This window comes from Elgaria multicarinata, chromosome 11, assembly GCF_023053635.1.
Source record: "Elgaria multicarinata webbii isolate HBS135686 ecotype San Diego chromosome 11, rElgMul1.1.pri, whole genome shotgun sequence".
In the NCBI taxonomy this organism is placed as follows: domain Eukaryota; kingdom Metazoa; phylum Chordata; class Lepidosauria; order Squamata; family Anguidae; genus Elgaria; species Elgaria multicarinata.
The window spans coordinates 13,094,498-13,118,090 of NC_086181.1; the positions used below are offsets into that span (position 1 = coordinate 13,094,498).

Consider the following 23,593-nt stretch of genomic DNA (forward strand, 5'->3'; position numbering starts at 1 on the left):
TTTTAAGTGTACATATGGTTGCAGCCTTTATATTCCATATATTATATACAGACAAACAAATTAGGACTCCAAGCTTTAATGGATAGAGCAGATTTTAATCAGTGGCGCTGAGTTTGAAGGGCAAATTTCCTCTCATGTATAAGGAATGAAAAATAAACATTAAAGATGGGTATACCCCCTGCACACACACACTTTTCTAACTATGCATAGTAACTCTTGTTTACTACATTGTAAATTCCCTCACATATCTTTCAGTGTCTTCAAAGGCACTTATAATGAGATTTTGGTAGTATACAAATTTATTTAAATGCAATCAATGAATTAATAGATTGCCATATGATTAATCAATAAAAAAAACTTCATTCGGTGGTCAGCCCTCATGCATGCCATCCTAAAATATACATTACATTATAATGCTGATATTTTAATATAGATTATTACCTCTCATATGTACAATTCCCCTAAAACATAGATTACACTGTATGTATATCACATATATATATATATATATATAAATTATAGATTTTCTTCATGGTAAAAATACCTATTACTATCTCATACAGATGAAAGATGACACTGTTCCTTCACATCTGTATGACATTCTTATTCAAGGGAAATGAAACAAAACCGAGCAAATTGTGGGGTTTATTTTGTGTTTGTGTTTTTGTTTTTTGAGGGTTCATTTGAAATTCGGTTAGACTTGAGCTAGTTCTTATCCTCTCGATTTCATTTTGTTTTCTTTCCCCACCCCCACTTCCTAAAGCCGGCTCTTAATTATTATACTTCATCCAAAGAAAGATAAAATCATTCGCATACCAATAGCGCTAAGGTGGCAACAACCATCATCAAAATAAATTTTAAATTGCACACGGTTTACTCCTCCCCACCCTAATAAAATAATTGTAACAACAATAACAACATTGCATCGCTCTTAAATCACTGGCTGTTTTGCAAATAGGGTTTTAACTTATTCAAGATAACAACACAACAATAACAAAAATAAAATAAAGAGACATTAGCAGGGTCCTCCGTCAACGCCAGCGAAATTCCTAAGCAAAATTCGTTTGCTTCCACCGAGATGGCTGGAAAAGGGAAGGGACCCACCGAAGACTCCACGTGTGTTATTCTGGTTCAGTTCCTCCTCCCCGAGCGCCCCTCTTTTCCCTTGTTCATCTCCTGTCCACGCAGGGCCGTGGGGAGGCAACAGAGGTGTCCGCAATAATTTCCTGCTCTCTTTCCCCCTGGGCTCGCTTCTTGCTTGCTTGCTTTCCTTCCTCCTTTTCTTTCTTTTCCCCTTCTTCTGAGTGTCTTTGTCTCATGGGGTGCTGCTACTGCTGCTGCTGCTGCTGCTACTGCTGCTGTTGCTGTTGGTGGCGTTGGTTTTCACCTTGGCCACGACTTTCTTCTCTTTAACCCTCCGGTTCTGGAACCAAATGGTGATTTGTCTCTCGGTGAGGTTGGTGGAGGCGGAAATCTTCCTTCTCTTATCCTTGGTGATGAACTTGCTGTTGGAGTATTCCTTCTCCAGCTCTTTCAGCTGCCCTTTGCTGTAAGGGATCCTCTTCTTGCGGCCGCGGCGGAAGGTACAACCCTCTGGAGGGTGTTGACCTACAGCTTCTGACCAGCGAGAGAAAGAAAAAGGAGAGCCAATTAAACTAGCCTTGAGTTAGGAAGGCAGGCCCGCTGGCTGGGGAAAAGGCAGCCCTGGGGTAGTGAAATTGACAACCACGGCCCAGTCCTTTGTCTGGTGGCTCCCTAGTGCCAGAGTGAAACTGACTAATATACAATCCCTTCACTTTCAATTTAAGCCCCAAACTCATCAGATAAGACGCTACACATTTGTATTACTCACTCACTCACTCACTCTTTCTCTCTGTTTTTCTTCTTTTTTGCCTGATTTATTCTCACATGCATTGCCCGTTCTCTTGAGACAAATGTCTGCCTCCATAACGCTTATTTAGACCCCAGTGTAATGGTGGTCGTAGTGGAGCTACCTCTGTACTCTGGATTATAGGTTTGCTTTGCACATCTCATGCCGCTGAAATCATCTGCCTAGGGTGCGTGGAGAGCAAAATAAATCTAATTGGACCAGATTAATCGTGTGTGACTTGTCCTATGCAAACACGGGAAAACTAGTATCTCCATCTAATTGATCTGCTTGGCAAGAATTCCTCTCATTTGCTACCTAGTCCACTGTAATCATGGGACATGTGTGTTTACGATTGGGTAATACATTAGATGACTAGTTTCTGTATTTCCAACCTCATCCTCTTCTCTTCTGTTGGGAAAACTAACAACAATAACCACGACGACAATGGAGAGATTACAAATTAGTCCCAGTTAAATTGTCTTTGTTGGGGTTCAAATTGACTGAGTAACTTTTACACCATTTGTAAACAATTTATTTTATGTTAAGCCCAATTTATTTCCCTGGGATTTACTCTCCCATAGATATTTTTGTGGGGGAGCATTCGGAAATTATTCAACATTTGGTCCTTAATTTGTCCACATGTACGTTTTCCCAGTTCTCTCTCCTTATTCACAGGGCTTTAGGGTCCTACTTAGATCTCTCTCTCTCTCTCTCTCTCTCTCTCTCTCTCTCTCTCTCTCTCTCTCTCTCTCTCTCTCTCTCTCACACACACACACACACACACACACACACACACACACACACACACCCCACCACCACCACCACCACCACACCACACTGTTGGTGACCTTCCATTATTAATCCTAAACATACTGCCCACCTCTCTGTGTGTGAGCAACTGGCATTTTGACAGGGCTGGAGAGTCAGGCTGTAATAATGAATACACTCAAAGAAAATAACAATGCATCTTAATACATACAAGTAATGAATATGCCTGAAGTTGTTATGGTTATTTGCGATTGCATGCTAGTCATATCCGAGGGGGAGGGGGAGCCAGATCTTAGTTCTGAGTCGAGGACGTGGAGTGTTACATAAAGTGAAAACAATCAATCTTTTTAAAGAACCAACAGCATGCCATTTTGCAATGTGCTGAATGAAAACAATATGAAGTGTTACAAAGCATACTGTATAACAAACTGAAAGCAACATTTTACAGACAGTCTGTATTTTGAAGAATTCTCGGTTATTTATTTATTTCAAGACAAAACCCAAGATTCTACCTTAAAACTGCAGGAAATTGCATATTTCTGTAATGTTAGGTCACTGCCATGTCATTTGAGATTCACTGAAAAAATATTGTGACCCGAAGGCATGAAAAATTCTGTAGAACAGATACACATAGATCTGAAAACCATTGTGGAATTATTCAGACCAGGAATTAAGTATCATTTAGATATTGGGGATGAGTTAGCAGACAACACATATTATGGCCACCATCTGCCATTCAAATCCTCAGTTGAGTTTTGAGACGATATGAGGCTTAATATATTTTGCTAAATTGATGTTTTTAAAAATATGGATATGATCCAATCAGGAATAGGTACTCTTAAGCACCATTATATTTGAACTGAGAGAGAAATAATCACATACTTAAATTTGCTATTGGAAGCAATGCGTTGGATCCAGACTTAAAGTAAATCCATTGATACCAATGGGACATAAATTATTCATGGTTTAAGTAATGATAAAATCTTATTATTTAAATGTATCTATTCTGTCTAAGGTTGGATTCAACCCATCGTTGTGACATATCTATCTATCTATCTATCTATCTATCTATCTATCTATCTATCTATCTATCATCGATCGATGATAGATAGATAGATAGATAGATAGGGGTGGGTGGGTGAATATTTGAGACAGAACGTTTTTGCTTGGTTGTCCTTTTCTGTCTAGAGTAGTACTATCCAGATTAGATGCTACTAAATACTACTAGATGCTAGTGGTGGAGAAGCATAGACAGCACTATATATTACAGAAATATTTATATCGGATATTTATACTTCTTCGGGTTGATACTGCCACAACAATACTGTGCATTGCACCAATAGTATGTGCTATGATGATAGAAGGAAATAGACTTTATTGCTGTGCCAATGATTATTGTTGTGATGTATTATTGAATTTGAATAGTTAATTGCCTCTGTAATTCTGCAGTCAGTCATATATGACAGTTTATCAGTGCTGCACAATAATCAAGCATTAAAACAAGCCTTCCGAATGTGGCGTGTCCGTTCCTCCTCCCGTTTTGTACTACAACTCACATTAGCCCCAGAAAGCATGGCCAATGGTCAGAGATTATGGGTGTTGTAGTCTAAAACATCTGGAGGGAAACACATCAGGAAAGGCTGCATTAGAGCAAATCAGTGGTGCTGTCAGAGTAGAACGGAGAATCACATTTTGAAGTAAGTGAAGTAGTATATGCATTGCCACCTAAAGCAGCCTGGCCATGCTGGCTGAGGATTGTGGGAGTTGTAGTCCAACACATCTCGAGGGAACCAGAGGAACCCTGAACTAAAGACCCGCCTCACATAAGACCATTAAATCCAGGGTCTACAATTATCTAACTGCAAAAGTAGAGAAAACCCAGTGAGGAAATCTCCTGCACAAGCCCCATTCAGCTGCATGGGAGAATGTGTGCTTGTCCCATTATTTCACTAGGGTTTGCAGAAGAGAACATCCTGCTATTTCACCTTTACTTTTTATTGTTGTGGTGGTGGTAGTGTGTAGAGGCAAGGAATTGAAAGTAGTGAAAATACTGAATCCAAGTAACATGGAATTTAGGGGTACATTCTATTGTAATGAATAATTCTGAAACAAATTTTTCCTGGTATTCACTGGAAGCATGGAGTACTGTGATTTTTGCTATTGGATCTAAAACCTGTGGTTCATTAGCTTGGGCCCTCCAATATTACTATGTACACAATGAAAATAATATTGGATGTTAAGTAATGTTATGAGATGGCATCATGATATTCTTCTGCTGCATAATATTAATCTTTATTGGTACTGTATTATCTCAAAATATTATACATGGCTTTGGAAGGTTCTGTAGCTAAAAGGTATAATAAAAATAAACACAAATAGTTTTGGAACACTGCTTTACATAGCTACACTATCAATAATAAGGAATTGCTTCAGGCATATAATCTTGTCTTGAATCAACATAGTATTTATATTTAGAAGTGGAGTGGATTAACTACAATGGTTGCTCCTGAAACAAAATTAGTAACAAATAATGGCTTAGAATGTGTGTCCATAAGTAAAATAGCCTAATACTTTCCAGGAATTTAAACCACATTAAATCCACAGGAAGAATTTTGGATACTGATCCCAAGGCAAACATGCAGATTTCTGTCCTGAAGTTATTTTTAGTGCAAACTCTTTGAATAGGGGTAGTTGGGTGTCAGTTTATTATTAATGAAGCAGAAGGGAAGGAGAATGTTATTTCATTCTAGCCCATATGAAAAGTTTAGTTGAAATCATAAGCACACTCTAGTAGAAGGTATTCCATTAAAAGAAATGGGATTTCCTTCAAATGAGCATGTTAACTGATTACAGCTTGAAATTGGGTCTAAGTCACTTTCTTAGTCATAGATAAGTTCCCCCCACCCACCCACCCCGGTCAGAAAATGTATTGATTTCATTGAAGAAAAAAATATTCCCTGTTGCACTGCAAACAGGGATAGAGTTGAGAGATAAAATCTCAGGCATGAATGAGTGTGAACATAGATTGTGATATGTTAACATTCTGCTATTGGGTGGTATAGAAATGTAATAAATAAGTAAATAAAATGCAAAGCAGGTAAAATGATATGTCTTTTGGAAGTAATTTAAGTTGGCCTGGGAATATGGAAGGTTTGGGGTTTTATAGAATTCTTCAAACAGAATTAATTATTATATTTTGTGTTGTTATTGAGTTAATACGAGGAGATTCATTTTCAGTAAAGCCACTGAACTATAAGAAAATCAACAGGCTATCTCTTGAGACAACTCTTGCCAGATATGGCTGCTCATTAGGTGTGCAACTCAAGACTCACACATTCCCTGATAATTCCTACATAATGTGATAGGCTGCAACTGGAGTGAATGGCTTGAGGGGTTGCAGGCATAGACTGCAATGGCCCCAGGACAGAGCGATAGGGAAGAGGAAGATTCCACGACCCCTGGTGGTGACGTTTTCTTGAACATCAATTACCACAGTAGGCACTGGAGAACCATGCAGAGAATCAGGGGAGTGTAAGAGCCTGAAAGGAGCAGCCATCTAATCTACATACACGCGCGCGCACGCACACACACACACACACACACACACACACACACAATCTTCCACCACGCCCCCTTGTATGACATATTTAAGACAACACTCTTTCCACCATGGCCCTCCAGAGATCTCTATGTTTTTGTGGATTCAATGTGTGTGTCCCCCTTCCTTATCATATGCCCACCCTCAACTTTTTCTTAAAGATTTGACGGTCTCTGGGATTGGCCTTCCTATGGGGTAGTTTAACCCTTCATTTTTCAATTCGTGTGCCCCTTTTTCATTGCCTCAGGCAGAGCCTGGAGGGACCCCAGTGCAGTGGAACTACTGCGATTAAGCTGCAGTTCTTAGTACACTGGCTAGTAGAAAATGAACCCCATTCATTTCTTTAGGGGCAGTTTGCAATTTAGGGTGGCATCCTTATAGTTCCCATTGAAATAAATACCCCCATGCCTCTACCCTACATTCTTTAATATGTTCCACTGAGCTCTGAGGGACAACAATAATCCAGCCTTACCATTGCATTCTGCCTATATCCCCCCTCCCCACTTCTGCATCTGCCCTAGGGCATTTGGAACGACTGCTATCATCACGTACAAATTTTCCGCGTACTTCCAATGAAGGATCGAGATTCAGCAGCACAAATAAAGGGAAAAAACCAAGAGAAACACGCACACACAGACAGGAGAAAAAGGAAATCTATAGCCCTGCTCCAAAATAGGGTACCCTGCACCTGTAGCAATATTGTGCTCTGGGCTAGCTGGGAGCTCCTTGGGAGTGGGATAAGGACACTCTGCAAATGTTCAGAGACATCCTTAACTTCATGATTACACTGCACACTTAATTACACGTTTTGATTACATCTCACGTGCTTGATCCTTGAGGGATTGGTCCTGTCTCAGACAGAACTCTGGTTACTACTATCAGCAATTATATGCTAATGATCCTGGGCATTTAGAAACAACCACAAGCAAGTCTAACCTGCCAATTCAATTCGGATCTTGAAAATAATCAAGAAGGGAGATTTCACAGCCTTCTGGGCTGGCGTTTCCCACAGCTAAGCTACTTTTTAAATTTAGGAACCCTCACACATCCAGGCACAGGTACTTGTTAAACGTCATACATAATTTGTAAATATTTTCCAGGAGATAATGAGAGATATAGACATCGCACAGGACTTCGTCTCTCTCTCTCTCTCTCTCGTGTGTGTGTGTCATATAAAAGAAGCACTTTGCCGTTGGTTTCATTGCGGTATGAATTGCTCTCATTATCGCTGGAAATCATATACATACGCATAGATATATTCAATATGCATATATTCCCTAGGATGCGATACCTACACAGTAATTTATTATTCCGGGGGGGGGGGCACACACAGAACATATGCAATGCATACCCTTTCCATATGTATATATTATTCCCTAGGAAGTGATGCGCCCGTAGTAATACTACGGGGTTGGGGGGGGGGGAGAGTCTCTCTCTCGCTCTCTCTCGCTCTCTCTCTCTCTCTCACACACACACACACACACACACACACACACACACACACACACACGGGCACAAGGCAGTCAGAAATAACTTCAGAGAATTCTTGCAGCAGAGCTAATTTAGACCAGTGCTCAACCCTGGAATATATATGAAAATAAATAAAGGAGCCTTGGACGCTTGGCAAAGTTTCCAACCAGGGCTGCTCCCGAGGAACCACAACCCCTCGTCCGTATCCAGGCAGAATCGGGCCCCGAGCCGTCTTTGGCGGCGGCGGCGGCGGCGGCGTGGGGCTGGCGGAGGGGGAAAGACCGAGAAAGGGGGAGAGATGCTGTTTCTCTGAAGGCGCCGCGCGTTACCTGCAAAAGCAGATTTCCAAAAGTGTCCCGCCGGGCTCGGGTCTTTGGCACAACACATTTGGTTGTTCCAGCCTCCGGCCAAGGCCCAGGGTTCGTGGTAAGGGTCCACGGGCAAGAGGGTCTCGTGCCTGGCGTCGCCCGCAGGGCCCCCGATGGTCTGCACCACCGACACGTCCAGGTAGCTCGCCATGGGCTGGTAAGGCCCCGCGTAGCCCGGGTAGAAGGCGAACTCGGCCGGCCGCGTTTGGTAGTCCTCCGGGGCGGCCGCCGAGCTGTAGGCGTCCAGGTACTTCTCGGCCGGGTAGCCGCCAGCCTGCGGCGGAGGGGGCGGCGGCGGCGGCGGCGGGGGCGGCGGCGGGCACGGCTTGAGGGAACCGCGCGCCACGCGGTAAGAGTAGTAGCCGCCGCCGAAGCATCCGTAGGAGAAGGGCGAGGTGGTGGCGGGGGGCGACGCTTGCGGGAGGGCGGCCGGGCACGGGATGCAGGGCTTGGCCGAGCTGTCGCCGGAGCCCGTGGGGGAAGGCAGCGGCGGCGGCGGCGGGCCGTCCAACGGAGGAGGGTACGCGGCGGCGGCGGCAGCGGCGGCGTGCATGGCGGGGCTGCCGGGCTCGCCCAGAGCCGCGCTCCGGCAGTGGCCGCCGGCCGGATAGGCGGCCGCGCTCAGCAAGCCGTCCATGCCCTTGCGGGGCGCCTCGTCCCGGCTCCGGCGCGCTGCCCCGAAGGCTGCCTCCGAGTCCATCGAGCCGAGAGCGCCGCCGGATGGCGCATGGGGCGCGTCTGCCCGCGAGCTGCGATCCGTCGGGGTGGCGGCAGCGAGCCGGGGCGCGACTGGGGGCCGGGCCGGGCGGCGAGCAGGGCTTTAAAAGGCTGGCGAGTGCCAAAGGAGGGTCGCCCGGGCGCCCGGGCCCAGGTCTCCTCTCCCTCCCCCTCCCCCCCCCACGCAAAAGACGTGGCTTGCCCACAATGGCGCTCCCATTGGCTGAAGCGCGTCCACTGAGACGTTCTGGGCAGGGGGAGGGGAGGGGAGGGGAGGGGAGCGGAGGGGGAGGAGGCCAACATTGCGAAAATGCTTTTATGGCCAGACGGCGAGAAAGGAGCGGGAGGGGTGGGGAGGGACTCCCACACGTGACGAGCTTCTGTGCAGGAAGGGATTGGATATGAATATTAGTATTATTTTATTTTATCTTATTGTGATTGCTTTTCCTTCAGTCTGACCAGATTGAGGAGGAGGGGAGGTGGGGGTGGGGGTGGGGTGGGGGTGGGGGGATACACCAGTGAACAGACACAGTTCAATGGAAAGGGAAATATGGGCTGAAGTAGAAGTGATTGTCCGGGCTGCCAATATATGGAATTCGAAAAAGAGAAGGAAGAAAGTAACTTCCAGTTCTGATCCATTTGAGGTCATGACGTTCTTCCCATCCCTTACAAATTGCAGGCAGTCTGTTCGGAACACGTCCCCCTCTCCTCTTAATTCTTTGGGGGAATATCCAAAATATCCCCATAATAACGCCTGAACCTTGTATGATTGTGGAAATCCACTGGGGGCACTTCCTCTCTGCCTTGCGGGAATATGGTGTATGAGTTTAAAACACATGCATGTGAGAACAGATTGGTTTATATGTGTTTTATTCTTATTAGTTTTTAAAAGACATCATTTTAAAAGACATCATTTTCATTCATTATGAAAGAAAAAGAAAGAAGATAAAGAAAAGAAAGGAAGAAAGAAGTTTGTAGGTGACAGCAAACCGCAGACTACTATGCGGAATATACATGGGCAAAGCGAAACTGTCCCCTTGCATCAACTATGTGCAGAAGTAATAATCGGTGAAGATTTGCAGGTCTTGCCGTTGATTAGAGTACACACACAGGCCTTTCTGATTTGCCCTGGATGGTGGGAAGAAAGTGAATGCAGGAACTCAGTTTTGACATGTCGAGACGTTTGAGAAGTGTGAATTAATGAATGCTGTGTGCAAAAACGGGGGTGTTGATTACCTGTCCCCATTCAGAGTATTATATAATTCGTGGGGGGGGGGAGAGAGAAAGAGAGAGCGAGAGAGAGAGCGCGTGAGCGTAAGTGTCAATTTGAACAGAAAATAAGAGGTAGGGGACATGGTTCATTCCAGAGAAGGGAAAGATGTATTGGTGTATGGCATCTTATACAAGTTGAGAATGATCAATAGGATTTTTATTTTTAAAAAACACACCTAAGAGGACGTATACTCCTGAGATCTTAAGTCCGTTGGAATCAATGTGATTTGACTTTGCAAAAGAAATACATTTAACAGAAAAGGAATGGAGGCAGGAAAGGGCCGAGTAAACCCTGATGCCCCCTCGATTCACTATCAGGGTCAATCTACTTTTCCAACCGCCTAGGAGGTCTGCCAATCCAAAGACTTCCCCACAAGCAACTTCACTAGAATTCTGCTGGGTTTCTAAAAGTAATTTGCCCTTCATAACATTGGTCGCCTTTGTCAAGCCGTTTTACTTCCAGCTTTTGTTTTTCAAGGCAGCGGGTTTCTGTGTTCCTCTTGTTTGATTTCTATTAATTTATTTGCAAAAGAACCAGAAGAGACTGCTGGATGTCTGCTAATGGACTATACATACACAACCACCATCGCCTCTTTTCGAAGGCAAGTGCTTAAAATACACAAGTATGATTTTAAAATATATTAGTTCTCTCTTCCCTTTCTCTCCACCCCCTTACTCTCTCACACACACACACCCCAAATCCCATAGAAAGCATTGCCATAACTCTCTCAATTCCCACGTAGGGAAAAAGTATGAATATATACAAATGGAATAAAAATAAAGCAAGATTTACACACACACACACACACACACACACACACACACACACACACACACGTACTTCTTCAAAACCTTGATCTCATTCAATGTAACCTTGTTCCCCCAGCGCCGGGAGAAGCACTGGGACTTTTGATTGCCTATGAAGCTGGAGAGGTGTTCTAACAGAATGGTGGAAGAAATCCTGTGCTAGACCTGAGTTCAAATCTTTCCCCATTCAGGGGTTCAGCGAGAGACCTTGAGCAAATCAAGACTGTCCCCGCCTCTGCAAAAAGGAAATTATTACAATCCTTTGCTGAGCAGATTCCAACAAGAAATTGAGCCTTGTCTTCCATCACAGTCCAGGCCTTAAAGCTAGTAGAGGGCTCCATCATCTCTAGATGCCAAGCAAAAGCCAAGAGATAACAACAGACCAATCGTTAACACGGAGTGCAACCTACAGCAAGTTATGCTTTCTAGCTGTTCTTTCCTACTTGAACCCCATAGCATTTAAGTGCACGTTGTTTTTGAAAGGTCCAGATTTAAACTGGATTAGGAGGGAGAGGGAGAGGGAGAGAGATTAAAACGGAGTCTAAGTACCCCTCGTTTCTTATTGCTAGAAGGATACTGTGGTACCATATTGAAATAAAAAAGAACTGCTGACTTTGCATCTACGCTACGGGGTGTGTGTGTGTGATGGGGAGGGAGGAATCTGACTTTCACGTTTCTAACTTAAATTCAAATGTGGCACAGGAAAGAGAACAGGGTCTCTTGGTGCCCTTTACCTGGGTGCCTCAAATGTTAATTTGTAGCTAAAGTTAATCTGCCTACCAAATGGATTAAAACCTACTGGAAGGAAGGAAAGAAAGAAAGAGGGGTGAGATGGGGCGGGATGTGTGTGTGTGTGTGTGTGTGTGTTTTACATGCTTAGCAAAATATTGACTCACTTTAAGTCAGTGGTGTGAAAACCCATGTTAAATTGCAATATTACACTTATTTACCTGGGAATTCAATGGGGAGTACTTCTGAGTTGAATCGCTCTGTTATATGGGTTGCGTTGGGTCTAGGGTTAGTCAAAGATAGAGGGAACTTATTGAAATCAATGGGACTTAAGTAAGTCCCATTGATTTCAATAGGTCTTAACTAAGTATGGACACAATCCAGTGTATCTCTAGTTAAGCCCGACCTGGGCCAGATAGGTATCCATCTTTAGACAGTCCTTCTCTCACTCTCTCGATTCTCCACCTGTACATGAGAAATTATGAAGGTGGATGAAGGTAAAGAATTCGCACCCTCCAGTTCTCCTCCCAAGTAATAAGCTCAGCTATATCATCTGGAGGGCATAGTTTTAAATTTTAAAAAACAAAACAAAAAAAGTTTGCTTTATATGTACTACATTGGGACAGCTTTACAGATCTCCGAGAGTCTAATGAATTGGATTCAAGCAGAATAATGTTTCATTTTGGCATTCCTGAGGTGTTTACAGTGGAGTTATATATACTATTTTCCTTTGTTTTGTAAGCTACCTTGAGGGCCATCGGTTTGCTTGAAAGGCGACCTAGAAATGTTACGTAACTAATTAATTAATATTGTGAGGAAGGTACTGAATTATGGTCTACAGTGCTGCAATATGCAGAGAAAGTAATAAAGATATAATGCTTATTTATTTATTTATTTATTTGGATATTTTTTGGTCCCCAGATAGCTGGCAGTAATCTGTTGTGTTTATTTGTAAATTCAAACGAGTTTCTCGGCGGAGGTGTGCAGTGTTGTAATTATAAATCAAAGCTGCATTCCTAAGCCTTGGTTCAAGTTCCACTGAGATCTATGAGGCATAACCTCCAAGATAATCTGCTTCAAAGTCAGAGCGTAGATTCTGGTACATCCTGTGGGTTCTTACCTTGTAAGCATTTTCAGACAGCAAACACAACAGAGGGTCTTGTAGGTAGCACGTTTAAAGATGAATTACATCCTATGATTTTGTGGACAGATGAGGTGCTTTATGCCATTAACAACGTTTAAAGCTTTAAGGTGCTACTAAACTGTGTTGATTTTGACCACGTAAGTGTATTCCAGACAGATTCCAAACAATACGCAACAGAGAATAGGAAACTGTCCTATGCCAAGGTAGGCGACTTGTTCATGTAGCCCAGTCTTGTCCACACTGACTGGCAGTGGTTCTCCGGGGTTTCAGGCAGGATTCTTCCCCAGCCCTACCTGGAGGTGGCAGGGATGGAACTTGGGACCTTCTGCATGCAAGCAGGTGCTCTGCCATTAAGCTGAGGCTCCACCCCAACGGTGTAGCCAGAAGTGCACAATATTGTAATATATGTTGATCTACCGCAATAATACTGAATTTAGATCATAAATAATCAGACATATACATTCCAAATAGTTACACACCAAGAGAAATGAGAAATAGATCGACACAGAGAGTGGGGAGGAAGGAGTGAGCGGGAGAAGTAGATAGATCCACAGATTCAAACAGAGAAAAAAAGAGAAAGAGAGAAAGAGAGAGAGAGAGAGAGACTCAAAGAGAAATAAATAGCTAGACGTGCACACATGCACACACACACAGGGAGAGGAAGAGAGAGAGAGAGAGAGAGAGAGAGAGATTCACACACAGAGAGAAGATAAATAGACACAGATACACACAGAGAGAAATAGATAGACAGACAGATAGATACATAGACTCAGATACTCACACAACACACACACTGAGAGAGAGAAACACAGACAGAGAGAGACGGAGAGAAATAGATAGAAGATAGATTAAAAAATACAGATATGCACACAGAGAAATAGATAGACAGAAAAACAGATAGACTCAGATACACACACAGAGAGAGAGAGAGAGAGAGAGAGAGAGAGAGAGAGAGAGAGAGAGAGAGAGAGAGAGAGAGAAATAGATGTTTGTTTCTGAAGACATGGGGATATATCATCAGTCCTATCAGCAAAAAAATCAATAAAAAACTTAACGTATTAATATCAGGCTGATCCTTTTTGTTGTTGTTGCAAGGATCTATAAAACATTAGTTACATGAACCCTTTGCAGTACATCACTATCAACTATTCATTACACGCTTGTTCACCCAACTACTTTGCTCTCTAACAAGCACTGTCTGACTCCTGCTTGGACCTAGAGCAGCCTTCCTCCAATCGGCTTCCCTATTGAAGTGCTGAACTCAACTCCCAGCTAGCAAGTTGGGTGGTGAGGATGAGAGATGCAGTCCAACACAACTCGAGGGCACCAGGGTGGGGAACACAGATCCAGGGTCACTTGAGGGCCAGGTAAGTTTGCCCGGCTCTCACCCACCCCCTTCTCTGCCTGCCAAGGCCAGGAGCAGTCCAGTCCCCAAGCGATGGGAACAGAGTGTAACTAACCATCCCATGAAATCCAATGGACTAAACTGCTAGTCCATTGGACCAATGGACTTTAGCAGCAATTGGGACAACATCCCTGCCAAATTCTGTCACTGGCTGAACCCTTTCATACACCCTTCTTCTATTTGATTCTCACCATTTGGCTGGCAAAAAAGTATTCGACAGCACTTAGATGCCTTCTGTTTGGAGAATGGAGAGGCAGAAATCCAACGAAGAGCCACTACGGAGTATCGAGGGTGTAACACTAGATGCGATCCTATAAACACATACCTAGGACTAAGTCCCATTCAAGTCAATTGGATTTACTTCTGAGTGGACATACATAGGATTGCACTGGAAACAGATTATAGCCCAAGCCTAGGCATGGTCTACGCAGAAGCAAACAGTGTCCCAAGTGAGTATGTACAGGACTGAAGCCGAAAGGAGATACTAGGATTATATATTCAGGCCATGGCTTGCTAGACTGTCACGAGTGTTGCTGATCACGTGTGTTTCTGAACATGTGTGTGAGGACGTCCTGTTCCCTTTCACACAGCTAAAGCCTCACAAGAATGAGGAGTGTCTGCACTAATGGATGACGAAAGCAAACCAGCCCCATAGAATAACCACCAAAATCCTTTATCGTCTTTATCTCGCTTATCTTTTCATCGACCTGGGGATAGGATAATGTGTAACATTCCCATTTTGCAGATGGGTGCTGTAAGGCTGAGATCCAGGCAGGGCTTAAATTTGTGACATGGTTCTGCTCCGGTAGTTGTTTTCAGTGCCAAGGCTCAACCCTAAATTACATGCAAAGCTTGATGCTGCCCAGAGTGCATTTCTCTCCCCGCTGAACGACGGAAATAACCCCACACACCAGGGAATAAGGGAGTGGGGGTGGGGGGTGGAGGTGTTTCCAGGCAAGCTTGATTTCCTCTCCTGCGTATTTTTCTGGAGATTAAGCTCTTGGTAGATGTATCTGCGTCCGAGCCGGGCTTTAAAATCTGGCTACATGTATTGAGTAAAAATGGAACCAGCACAATATTCAATGGGTTGGAATGATCCAGATTTCGTCATACTTAAAGCAGATCCATCGAAATAAGCGGGACTGAACTCAGTCCTGACTTATCTGTCCCAATGAGTTCAATGGATCTGCTCTAAACATGGCTAAATCTGGATCCAACTCATTGAATTTAACCAAACGCTCTCAGGAAAAGAAGGCAATCACATATCAAGGATTATTCCGTAAAATAAATACATTTGGATATTACGTGTAACTTCCAAAGTTGTAGGAAGCGCCTCACCCACATTCATAAATCGTATCCAATTGACACAGAAGTTAGGCGGAAAAAAGAGGGGGGGAATTCCCCCCTAATTTGTTTACCCTTCTCTGTAGAAAGTAGGATTGCAAATGCAAATTAGCCATGTAAAATAAACAATAAAGTTACCAGTTTGCAAAGTAGTGAGGCTGAGATATAGGCACAGATTAATCTATAACAAAGTTTACCAAGGCCCAACGCTAGCCAGACTTTAAAAGTTTCACCTCCCCACCCACCACGCCGACATCCCTTTTTTGGAACAAAACACGATATTCACTGAATTTAACCAAATCCTCAAAAAACAAGAATATGACTACTATACATTCATCAAGATATTACATTCAAGGTACCAAGTTTGAACTCATGCCTTATCCACGTGCATAAACTACGTGCAATCAGATCACAAGTGTGTGGGGGGGATTTACTGCCCCCGTGTGTGTGTGTGTGTGTGTGTGTGTGTGTGTGTGTGTGTGTGTGTGTGTGTGTGTGTTTGCGTGCACTTTTCTGTAGAAATGAAAGTCGTGATTTCCCCCTTTACCCAGATTGACTGAATAATAGAACAGGAACATTACATTACATTACATTCCTGAATTTTATGGGGAAAATATTTATCTGAACTATCACTTAAATAGTTTCTGAAACGTTTTCTTATTTAGGAAGAACTCAAGGCCTTTTAACAGTGTGTGTGTGCGTGTGCGCAAGCACGCCTGCAGAGAGGGGGGGAGGAAAGAAGGAAGGAAGGAAGGAAGAAAAGCATAATTTTAAAAGGTCTTGAATTGTTACTGAGTAAGAAAAAATAGTTTCAGAAGCTATCTTTTGTGATATTATTTACACATCTACACTGATATTCTAGGGAATGCTACCTAAACTTCTGAAGGCTTTTGAATTTCTTCTTCCAGTCAAAATCCTAAACAACCAGAGTAAGCTAAGCCCATTAAAGTGTACTGCGTTGTATAGACTTGATTCTGTAGGTACGGATGCAGTTCGATCTCGTGCGCATTACACACCGATGGGGAGATGGAGATCGTGGCCACCTTGTTGTCGGGTGCTCGGGAGCCCGTGAACACCTGTGTCCTACCCCACAGGGTGTAGACGCGTTTGTTAGGCGTCCCTCCATAGCATGACTCTCCAGGACTTAGAAAGCCGGAGTGCAGGGTTTGATTTAAGAAGCAAAGGGGGCGCCTAAGTCAGGGGAGCCGGACCACCGCCCCACGGACCTGCCAACTCATAGCCCCTCACCCCAGGCACCTTTATCTACTAGCTCGGATGGCAGAACAGCGCTTGGGAAAAGGGACTGCAGAAAGGTAAGCCTAAGGGGTGGGTGTGGGTGGGACTCTTCACCCAGGGGTACCCTCGTCTTGCTCTATACATCTGACTTCACCTCCGCGTTCTACCGCGATTGCGATAGATCCAGGTTTAAACAGAGGGATCTGCCCTCTCCCTCACCTCTAATCTCGCTTGTACAATGGCCCTAGGTTTTCGGCTTAAGGCATTTTCCTAAGCGAATGTACCAAGGGCGGTGCTTTGTTTTGTTTTAAGGCAACGCTAGTTGGAAACAAACTTCACTACAACCAAAAGGACAAAGGGAGGGTTCACACATGTGCGTCCATCAGACTCCCAGCTGCAGTTGTGACTTTGATTTTGTCAGTAGTTTTCCACCTGTGGGACTGCTTCAAGTTCACACAATCTTAACAACGTGAAAGATGAGGAATAGGCAGATATGTGATGATAAAGGAGACTTTAGAAAATCTGCAGGGCAGCTAATGGAGGAAACCAAATTAAACGTCACGTGTGAAATGGCCTGAGTTTTGGTGTGCTAGACAGAGAAGGAACTATCTTAAGGTACTTCTAAGACCTCCATGCATTACTGGATAGATGGAATATTGAACACGGAGATTAATTCACTGAACCTCTAATTTACCCCTGTTTTTTGATGTTCAAGTAATTTAAAAATATTAATGAGACATATTTCTTGTTCGGGATGGGTGGGAATAATTGGTTGATGGATGGACCAATAAAAAGAGATACAGCCAACTAGTACTATGCTGGCCTTCCCCAGCCTGGTGTCCTTGGACTGTTTTGGACTGCAACTCCTATGGCCAATGGCCAATGCTGCCTGGGAACGATGGGAGTTGCAGTCCAACACATCTGGGGCATCAGGTTGGGGGAGGCTGAACTAAATTATTTTGGCTTTGGTCAGAAATGGAAGGAATTATTGTGGTAATTTGCAGCCAAATAAAACACAGCGACCTCCGGGAACTCTTCGGGCAAAGACTTCTTTGACTCTCAAAAGTAAAGATTTACAAAGCAAGGAGATAGGTGACTACTCAGAGTTAAGCCGCATTGATTTCAATGGGACTTACTCCCAGATAAGTGGATATAGGATTGCAGCCTGGCAATGCAATCATACAAGGACTGTCAATTCAGTCCTAGGACTGTCCCATTAAGGTTAGTGGGTCTTACATTGCCATCCTATACACATTTACCTGGGAGTAAGCCCCACTGAACTTAATTTTTTTTCCTGAGTAAATATCCATAAGATTGCAAACTTAGTTTCTGTTTCAACTGGGGAAAAGCCATTCTCTCTGACTTCAATGGAATTTATACAAATCAGCACACTCCATGTCACAGTCTTACGATAAAAGGTATTGACATTTCTTTGACAAAAAGACAGACATAATATTATAAATAATAATAATAATAATAATAATAATAATAATAATAATAATAATAATAATAATCCCCCCCAACCCCAAATCAGTTTCCAAAGGTCTGTCATTACTTTTTGCCTTTGGGTTTCCCAGTTCCTGGACCGGACTTTAGAAATGATTTGTGGCCAAAACAAAAACAAAAGCTAAGAGTAAATTATTTATTTATAGTATTTCTGTACCGCTTTTCTAAGACCAAAAAAGATGGTTTACAAAAGGTCCAAAACATTAAAACACACCCACACACCATAATAAGATAAAAACAAAGTAAAATAGTAAAAACAACATTAAAACCACAGCAACAATTTTAAAAGCCAATTTTAAAAGATTTGTCTTGTTCAATTGTTGTTAAAGCTGCTCTTTCCTCTGCCTCTTCTGCATCTCTACGTTATTATGCGACCCAAACTTTGAGTTTTCATACAGAAACTCTATCATTCCTCCATCGCTTTGCCTGTGGGGTGGATTAAGGTCCGGTGGGATCATCTTGGTATGGTGACAACCTGGAACCAGACAATCTGAAGCTAAACTAATCGATGCCTGCAGACAGGGGACAAGAAGTTAAAGAGGCCAGCGGAAACGCTCAAAAGGTCAACTCTGATCTGGAAGTTCAAGGTCAAGTTGAAAGTCGAGTCTGTTGCGTCTGCTCCTCCTGCTTGTCACTGCTCTTTCAAGGAATCTTTTCAGCTCCCATCCTAAACCTCTTCAACTAGCTTTAAGATTGTCACCAGCAACGTCCGCCACCTCACACCCATCCATTTAGGCATCTTAAATGCTGAAGAGCGAATTTATAGAGCTACTCAAAAGTAAAAGAACTGTGAGTTGCAGGAAGGACAGAGTTGTGACCTGAACAAGTAACTAGATTAAATGGGGAAGATAAATTTTTTGCAGTAGTTTCAGAAAATTAAGCCCTGATCTGTATTCGCATGCATGCCACATTGGACGCAAGCTCTGAGGAATATTTTGGTCACAGATTCTCTTCTCATAAGGCTCTCAATTATATCTATTTCAATAATTTCTCAGGGGGGAGAAAGTGGAAGAAAACCACATCCAAGTCCAACTTTAATACTACTACTGTTAACCCAGATGGAACAATGTGAGTAAGTGTTGGCTTGTCTCTGTGCGTCTTAGGAAATCAAACCTTTTTGCATCCAACTTAGCTTTGGAGGCTACCAATATACATTTCCCAATTTGATTTGGTCCCGGTTTGAAAAGCCCTGGGTTAGGGTTTTGAAGAACATTCAGTGCTGAATGATCCAAAGCAGGTGCATTCCACGAGATGCGTTGCCCACTTCGAAGGGCTCTTTCCTTCCCTTTCAAATTGGAAAGGCACTTTTGTGTATAGCTCCTTCACTACGCAAGCAGTTGAACCACGCTTATGGAGAAGAACTTGGTATTTCTAAAAAGGCGTTCAAACTACAATCCTAAGTAAGTTTACTTGTTTGAGAATATCCCCGCAATTACGTTGCCAATCTCGAAAATATCTCCACAATTACACCGTCTGTCTCAAAAACTGTGGCCCTCTATACGAAATTATGCTTCTATGTATATATCGCCCACAAACTGGCACATGCTCCTACATCTGTAGTTCCAGTGTCATTACTGACATGGGCACAAAACATTTGGAAAGCTAATGCATTCTCCAACCTGGTTCCCTCCAGATGTGTTGGACTACAACTCCCATCCTCCCCATCCAACCGTCTCTGCAGACCTTCGGTTCCACTGATTTCTCTAGGATTTTACTTTCCTGTTTGTTTGTTTTTTAAAAAAGCGCCCGCTGGATCAGGTGCAAATGAAATTGACCAGTTAGAGCAACATTGCAACATAAGCGATACTGGAGATATAAGGGCTCGGTAGAAGTTATCACAAGATGGTCAAATCAATATTAAATAAAGTGGAACTTGTATCACTGGCAGCTTAAGCCAAACCAATAGTTCTATTGATTTCCTGGACTTCGACTAATATTCGTGCAATAGGGAAAGGAGATAGTTGGAGTTCTCTGTATGCCTGAATAAAACTTCTTCAATTAATCTTTATTAAACAAAGAAACAAACAATGGCCAGTTTGAAAACGTAAAATTAAACCTTTCACGCATGTTACCTTCCCTGTCTTCTGGAGAAATTTCTGAGGGCTTTTATTTATTTAAGGGGAATAGCGATAATGGAAAATACAAAGTCAGTACTCCAAGTTGTACAGTTCTCATTACCCCCTGGAGAGGTTTGACATTCTACATAGCGAGAGACTTTTCGCTAATCCCAGTCCTGTCGAAGTTTGGAAGCCGATCCACAAATCCAGGTTAAACTACCTCCGCATGAAGTACCTTAGTTAATATCCGAAGACTTCCGCTGAATTGTTAAGTTCCACGGACAGTAAATTAATGGCAACTAGCCCTGCACTTCCCAGTTGTCTGCACGGTGCTTGGTTATTAATTTAATTAACTGAATCTCGATTTTATGGTTGGGGAGGGGGGCTTTTTTCCCCTTCGGCTCTTCCTTCCATGGAAACAGTAAATGAACAGAAGACCACTTGTGATTTATCTTATCAACTCTCACAGTCTGATCATTAATTTAATTAATTTCCCCCTGCAGCGATTATAATTCCCCCCGCCCCCCAGTGTCTGGCTATTAAATTTAGCTTTAGTAGGACTGCATTTTAGCTTCATAGCCCGATGGTACCCATACCTATTCGTAATCACCACCCCTGCGGTTGCTCCTATGCACAGCAGTGCAACCATGCACCATGATCCTAAGGTTTACTCAAAGTCAGTCCTATGAGTTCATTTGTAAGCCTGTATAGGAAAATCACAAAATTTAATTTTAAGACACACACACACACACCTCATTTTGAAGTCCATTATTCCTCTTGAGATTCTGAAATAAAAGTCAGACTCTTGTAGAAACTTTCCTGTATTTCATAAAGAAAGCAAAATGGCTAAAATAATGTTAAAGTGCTTGGTTGTCTGAAAGGATACTCAGGGCTCAATCCTATGCATGTTTAGACAGAAAAAGTTCCTGCAACTCCCAGTATTCCTCAGTTAGCATGACTGGCTGGGGAATGCTGGGAGTTGTTGGACTTTTTTCTGTCTAACTAATTATAGGATTGCATCTTAAATACACCTTACTAGGTATATCGCAGAACCAAAAATAGTTGCATTAAAAAAAACTTTTTAAAAAATCAGAGAGAGAGAGAGAGAGAGAGAGAATGAGAATCATTGCTATACCTGTGGCCCTCCAGATGTTGTTGGACTCTATATCCTATCATCCCCACCCACCATGCCCAATAGTCAGGGATGATGGGGTTTGTAGTCCAAACACATCTGAGGGAACACAGGTTGCTCACTTCTGGAATCCTATGTGGGATAAAATTAAAATATGTTTAATGCACTTATTTATTGATCAGAAAAAGAATTTTTGCCCCACCTTTCAGGAGGCACTACTGTCAAAAGATGGTTTACAAAAAGGTTTTTCCTCATATTTAGTCATACTTAGATTAAAATCAATGGTACTTAAGTTGTTCATGGTCACTAAATTAAGTCCCCTTGATTTCAGTGAGTCTACTTAAGTCTGGATTCAACCCAATGCTAGCCAAGAAATGCTAGGAGTTGCAGAACTTTATCTGCCTAAATATGCATAGGATTGTGCCTTTACTCTCTTTGAAGTCAACGTGATGGCTTGGGTCCAGATTTAGTCAGGGTAGACTCACTGAAATCAATGGGATTTAAGTTAGTTGGATCCAACCTTAAGAATTTAGAAGTGGGACTGTAATCCTAAAGTAATTCCATTTAGTGTGGTGGGGGGAGAGAGAGATAATAACCTTCATCTCAATCATAAATATTCTGGCTGAGATCCAAGCAAAGTTAAGCTGACCTGCTGAGTCAGTGGAAAATATAAGCATGTGCATGACAGTCTCCAGCTAATATCAATAAGGTTTAAAAGAGCTTAATTTTGGCTGGATTTGGGGTCGTTTAGTTTAATGTTGGTTCTGCTGAGTTCAGTAGAGCCAAATTATGCAATTATGGCTAATGTGGTAAATTGCAGTCTTATTTGCAATATATACTTTAGGCTGGGATGTCTGTTGAAAGAAATCAAGCTTGCTTCCCCCCATGCAATTATTATTGCTCAGCTAGTTGCTAATATGAACTCTGATATTCCTTACTGCCAGCATCTGCAGGATTCAAAAAGGGTTAGCCTATTTATAGAGACAAAAAAAATGAAGCATAATTTCCTGGAAGAAAGTCCCTGCTGTCCCACATAAATCAGTGGGATTTACTTCCAAGTAAACAAGTTAAGAATTGGTATTTGTAGTAAAATTATTCTTACATGCCAGACTCAAAACTGGAAGTAATTTGCCTCTGGAAGTAATTTATGTTGTTCACAGAATATGGGTTGAAGATATAGGCAAAGCCTCGCAGTTCTTTTGGAAAGAAAACATCCACATGACTCAAAAAGCAGTTGAAGCATTCTTGACTATGATTAAGTAATAAGTAATATTGGTTCATTATAACTCTACCATACAGATAAATTAATACCTGATCACAGAAATAATACATGTTAAAAGTTTCTTGCCTGTCCTTTTCTCTTTTAAATCCTTGAATGGATGCCTGAATTGCAATCCAATAGGACACCTACTGTTCTTCTTGCGTTTAGACAGTAACCTAGGGCCTCATCTACACCAAGCAGGATATTGCACTATGAAAGTGGTATATAAAAGGCAGGAGCCACACCAAGCAGGATATAGCAGCATGAAAGTGGTATATGGTATGAGTCAATGGGCCCCAACAGTTGTCAGTGCACGTCAACACTACTGTAAAGCAGTAGTGTGGCTCCTGCCTTTTCTATACTGCTTTCATAGTGCAATATCCTGCTTGGTGTAGATTAGGCCCTCTTTCAGCACCAAGCAGTAATAAGAATTATTATGATGGAGCTAGATTTAGTCATAATCAACAGGACTTAAGTTAGCCATGAATAACTGAAGTCCCATCTATTTCAGTGGTTGTACTCTTAAGTATTACTAAGGTTGCAGTCCCATACAGACTTACCTGGGACTAGGTCCCACTGAATTCAATGGGACTTACATCTGAGTAGATATCCATAGGATTGCACTGTAAACCTATCCAACTCATCATTCAGAACAGCCTTGCCCAACCTGGTGGCCTCCAGATGTTTTGGACTACAACTCTCAGCATGCCTGATCATTGGCCATGCTGGCCAAGTCTTATGGGAGATGAAATTTAAAACATCTGAATGGCACCAGGTTAGGGAAGGCTAATTAAGAAGAAATCAGTGGTGGCTGGTGCCCTTTAGGGCTGGTGGGGCTGAGGGGATTGAGATTGCTGGAGGAGCACAGGAGAAGACCACATGTGGGATGTGGAAGCAGTGAAGCAAATG

At 42.7% G+C, this 23,593-nt stretch overlaps 1 protein-coding gene across 1 annotated transcript; it reads right to left on the reverse strand.

Moving 5' to 3' along the window:
- Positions 1-657: 657 nt before the first annotated feature.
- On the reverse strand, positions 658-8,596 carry HOXB13 (homeobox B13). Its single transcript, XM_063136497.1, has 2 exons — positions 8,036-8,596; positions 658-1,614 (listed from the first exon to the last, which is right to left on the reverse strand). The coding sequence occupies exons 1-2, from the start codon at positions 8,223-8,225 to the stop codon at positions 1,316-1,318; spliced, it is 489 nt and encodes a 162-aa protein (XP_062992567.1). The 5' UTR covers positions 8,226-8,596; the 3' UTR covers positions 658-1,315.
- Between the last annotated feature and the right edge of the window lie 14,997 nt (positions 8,597-23,593).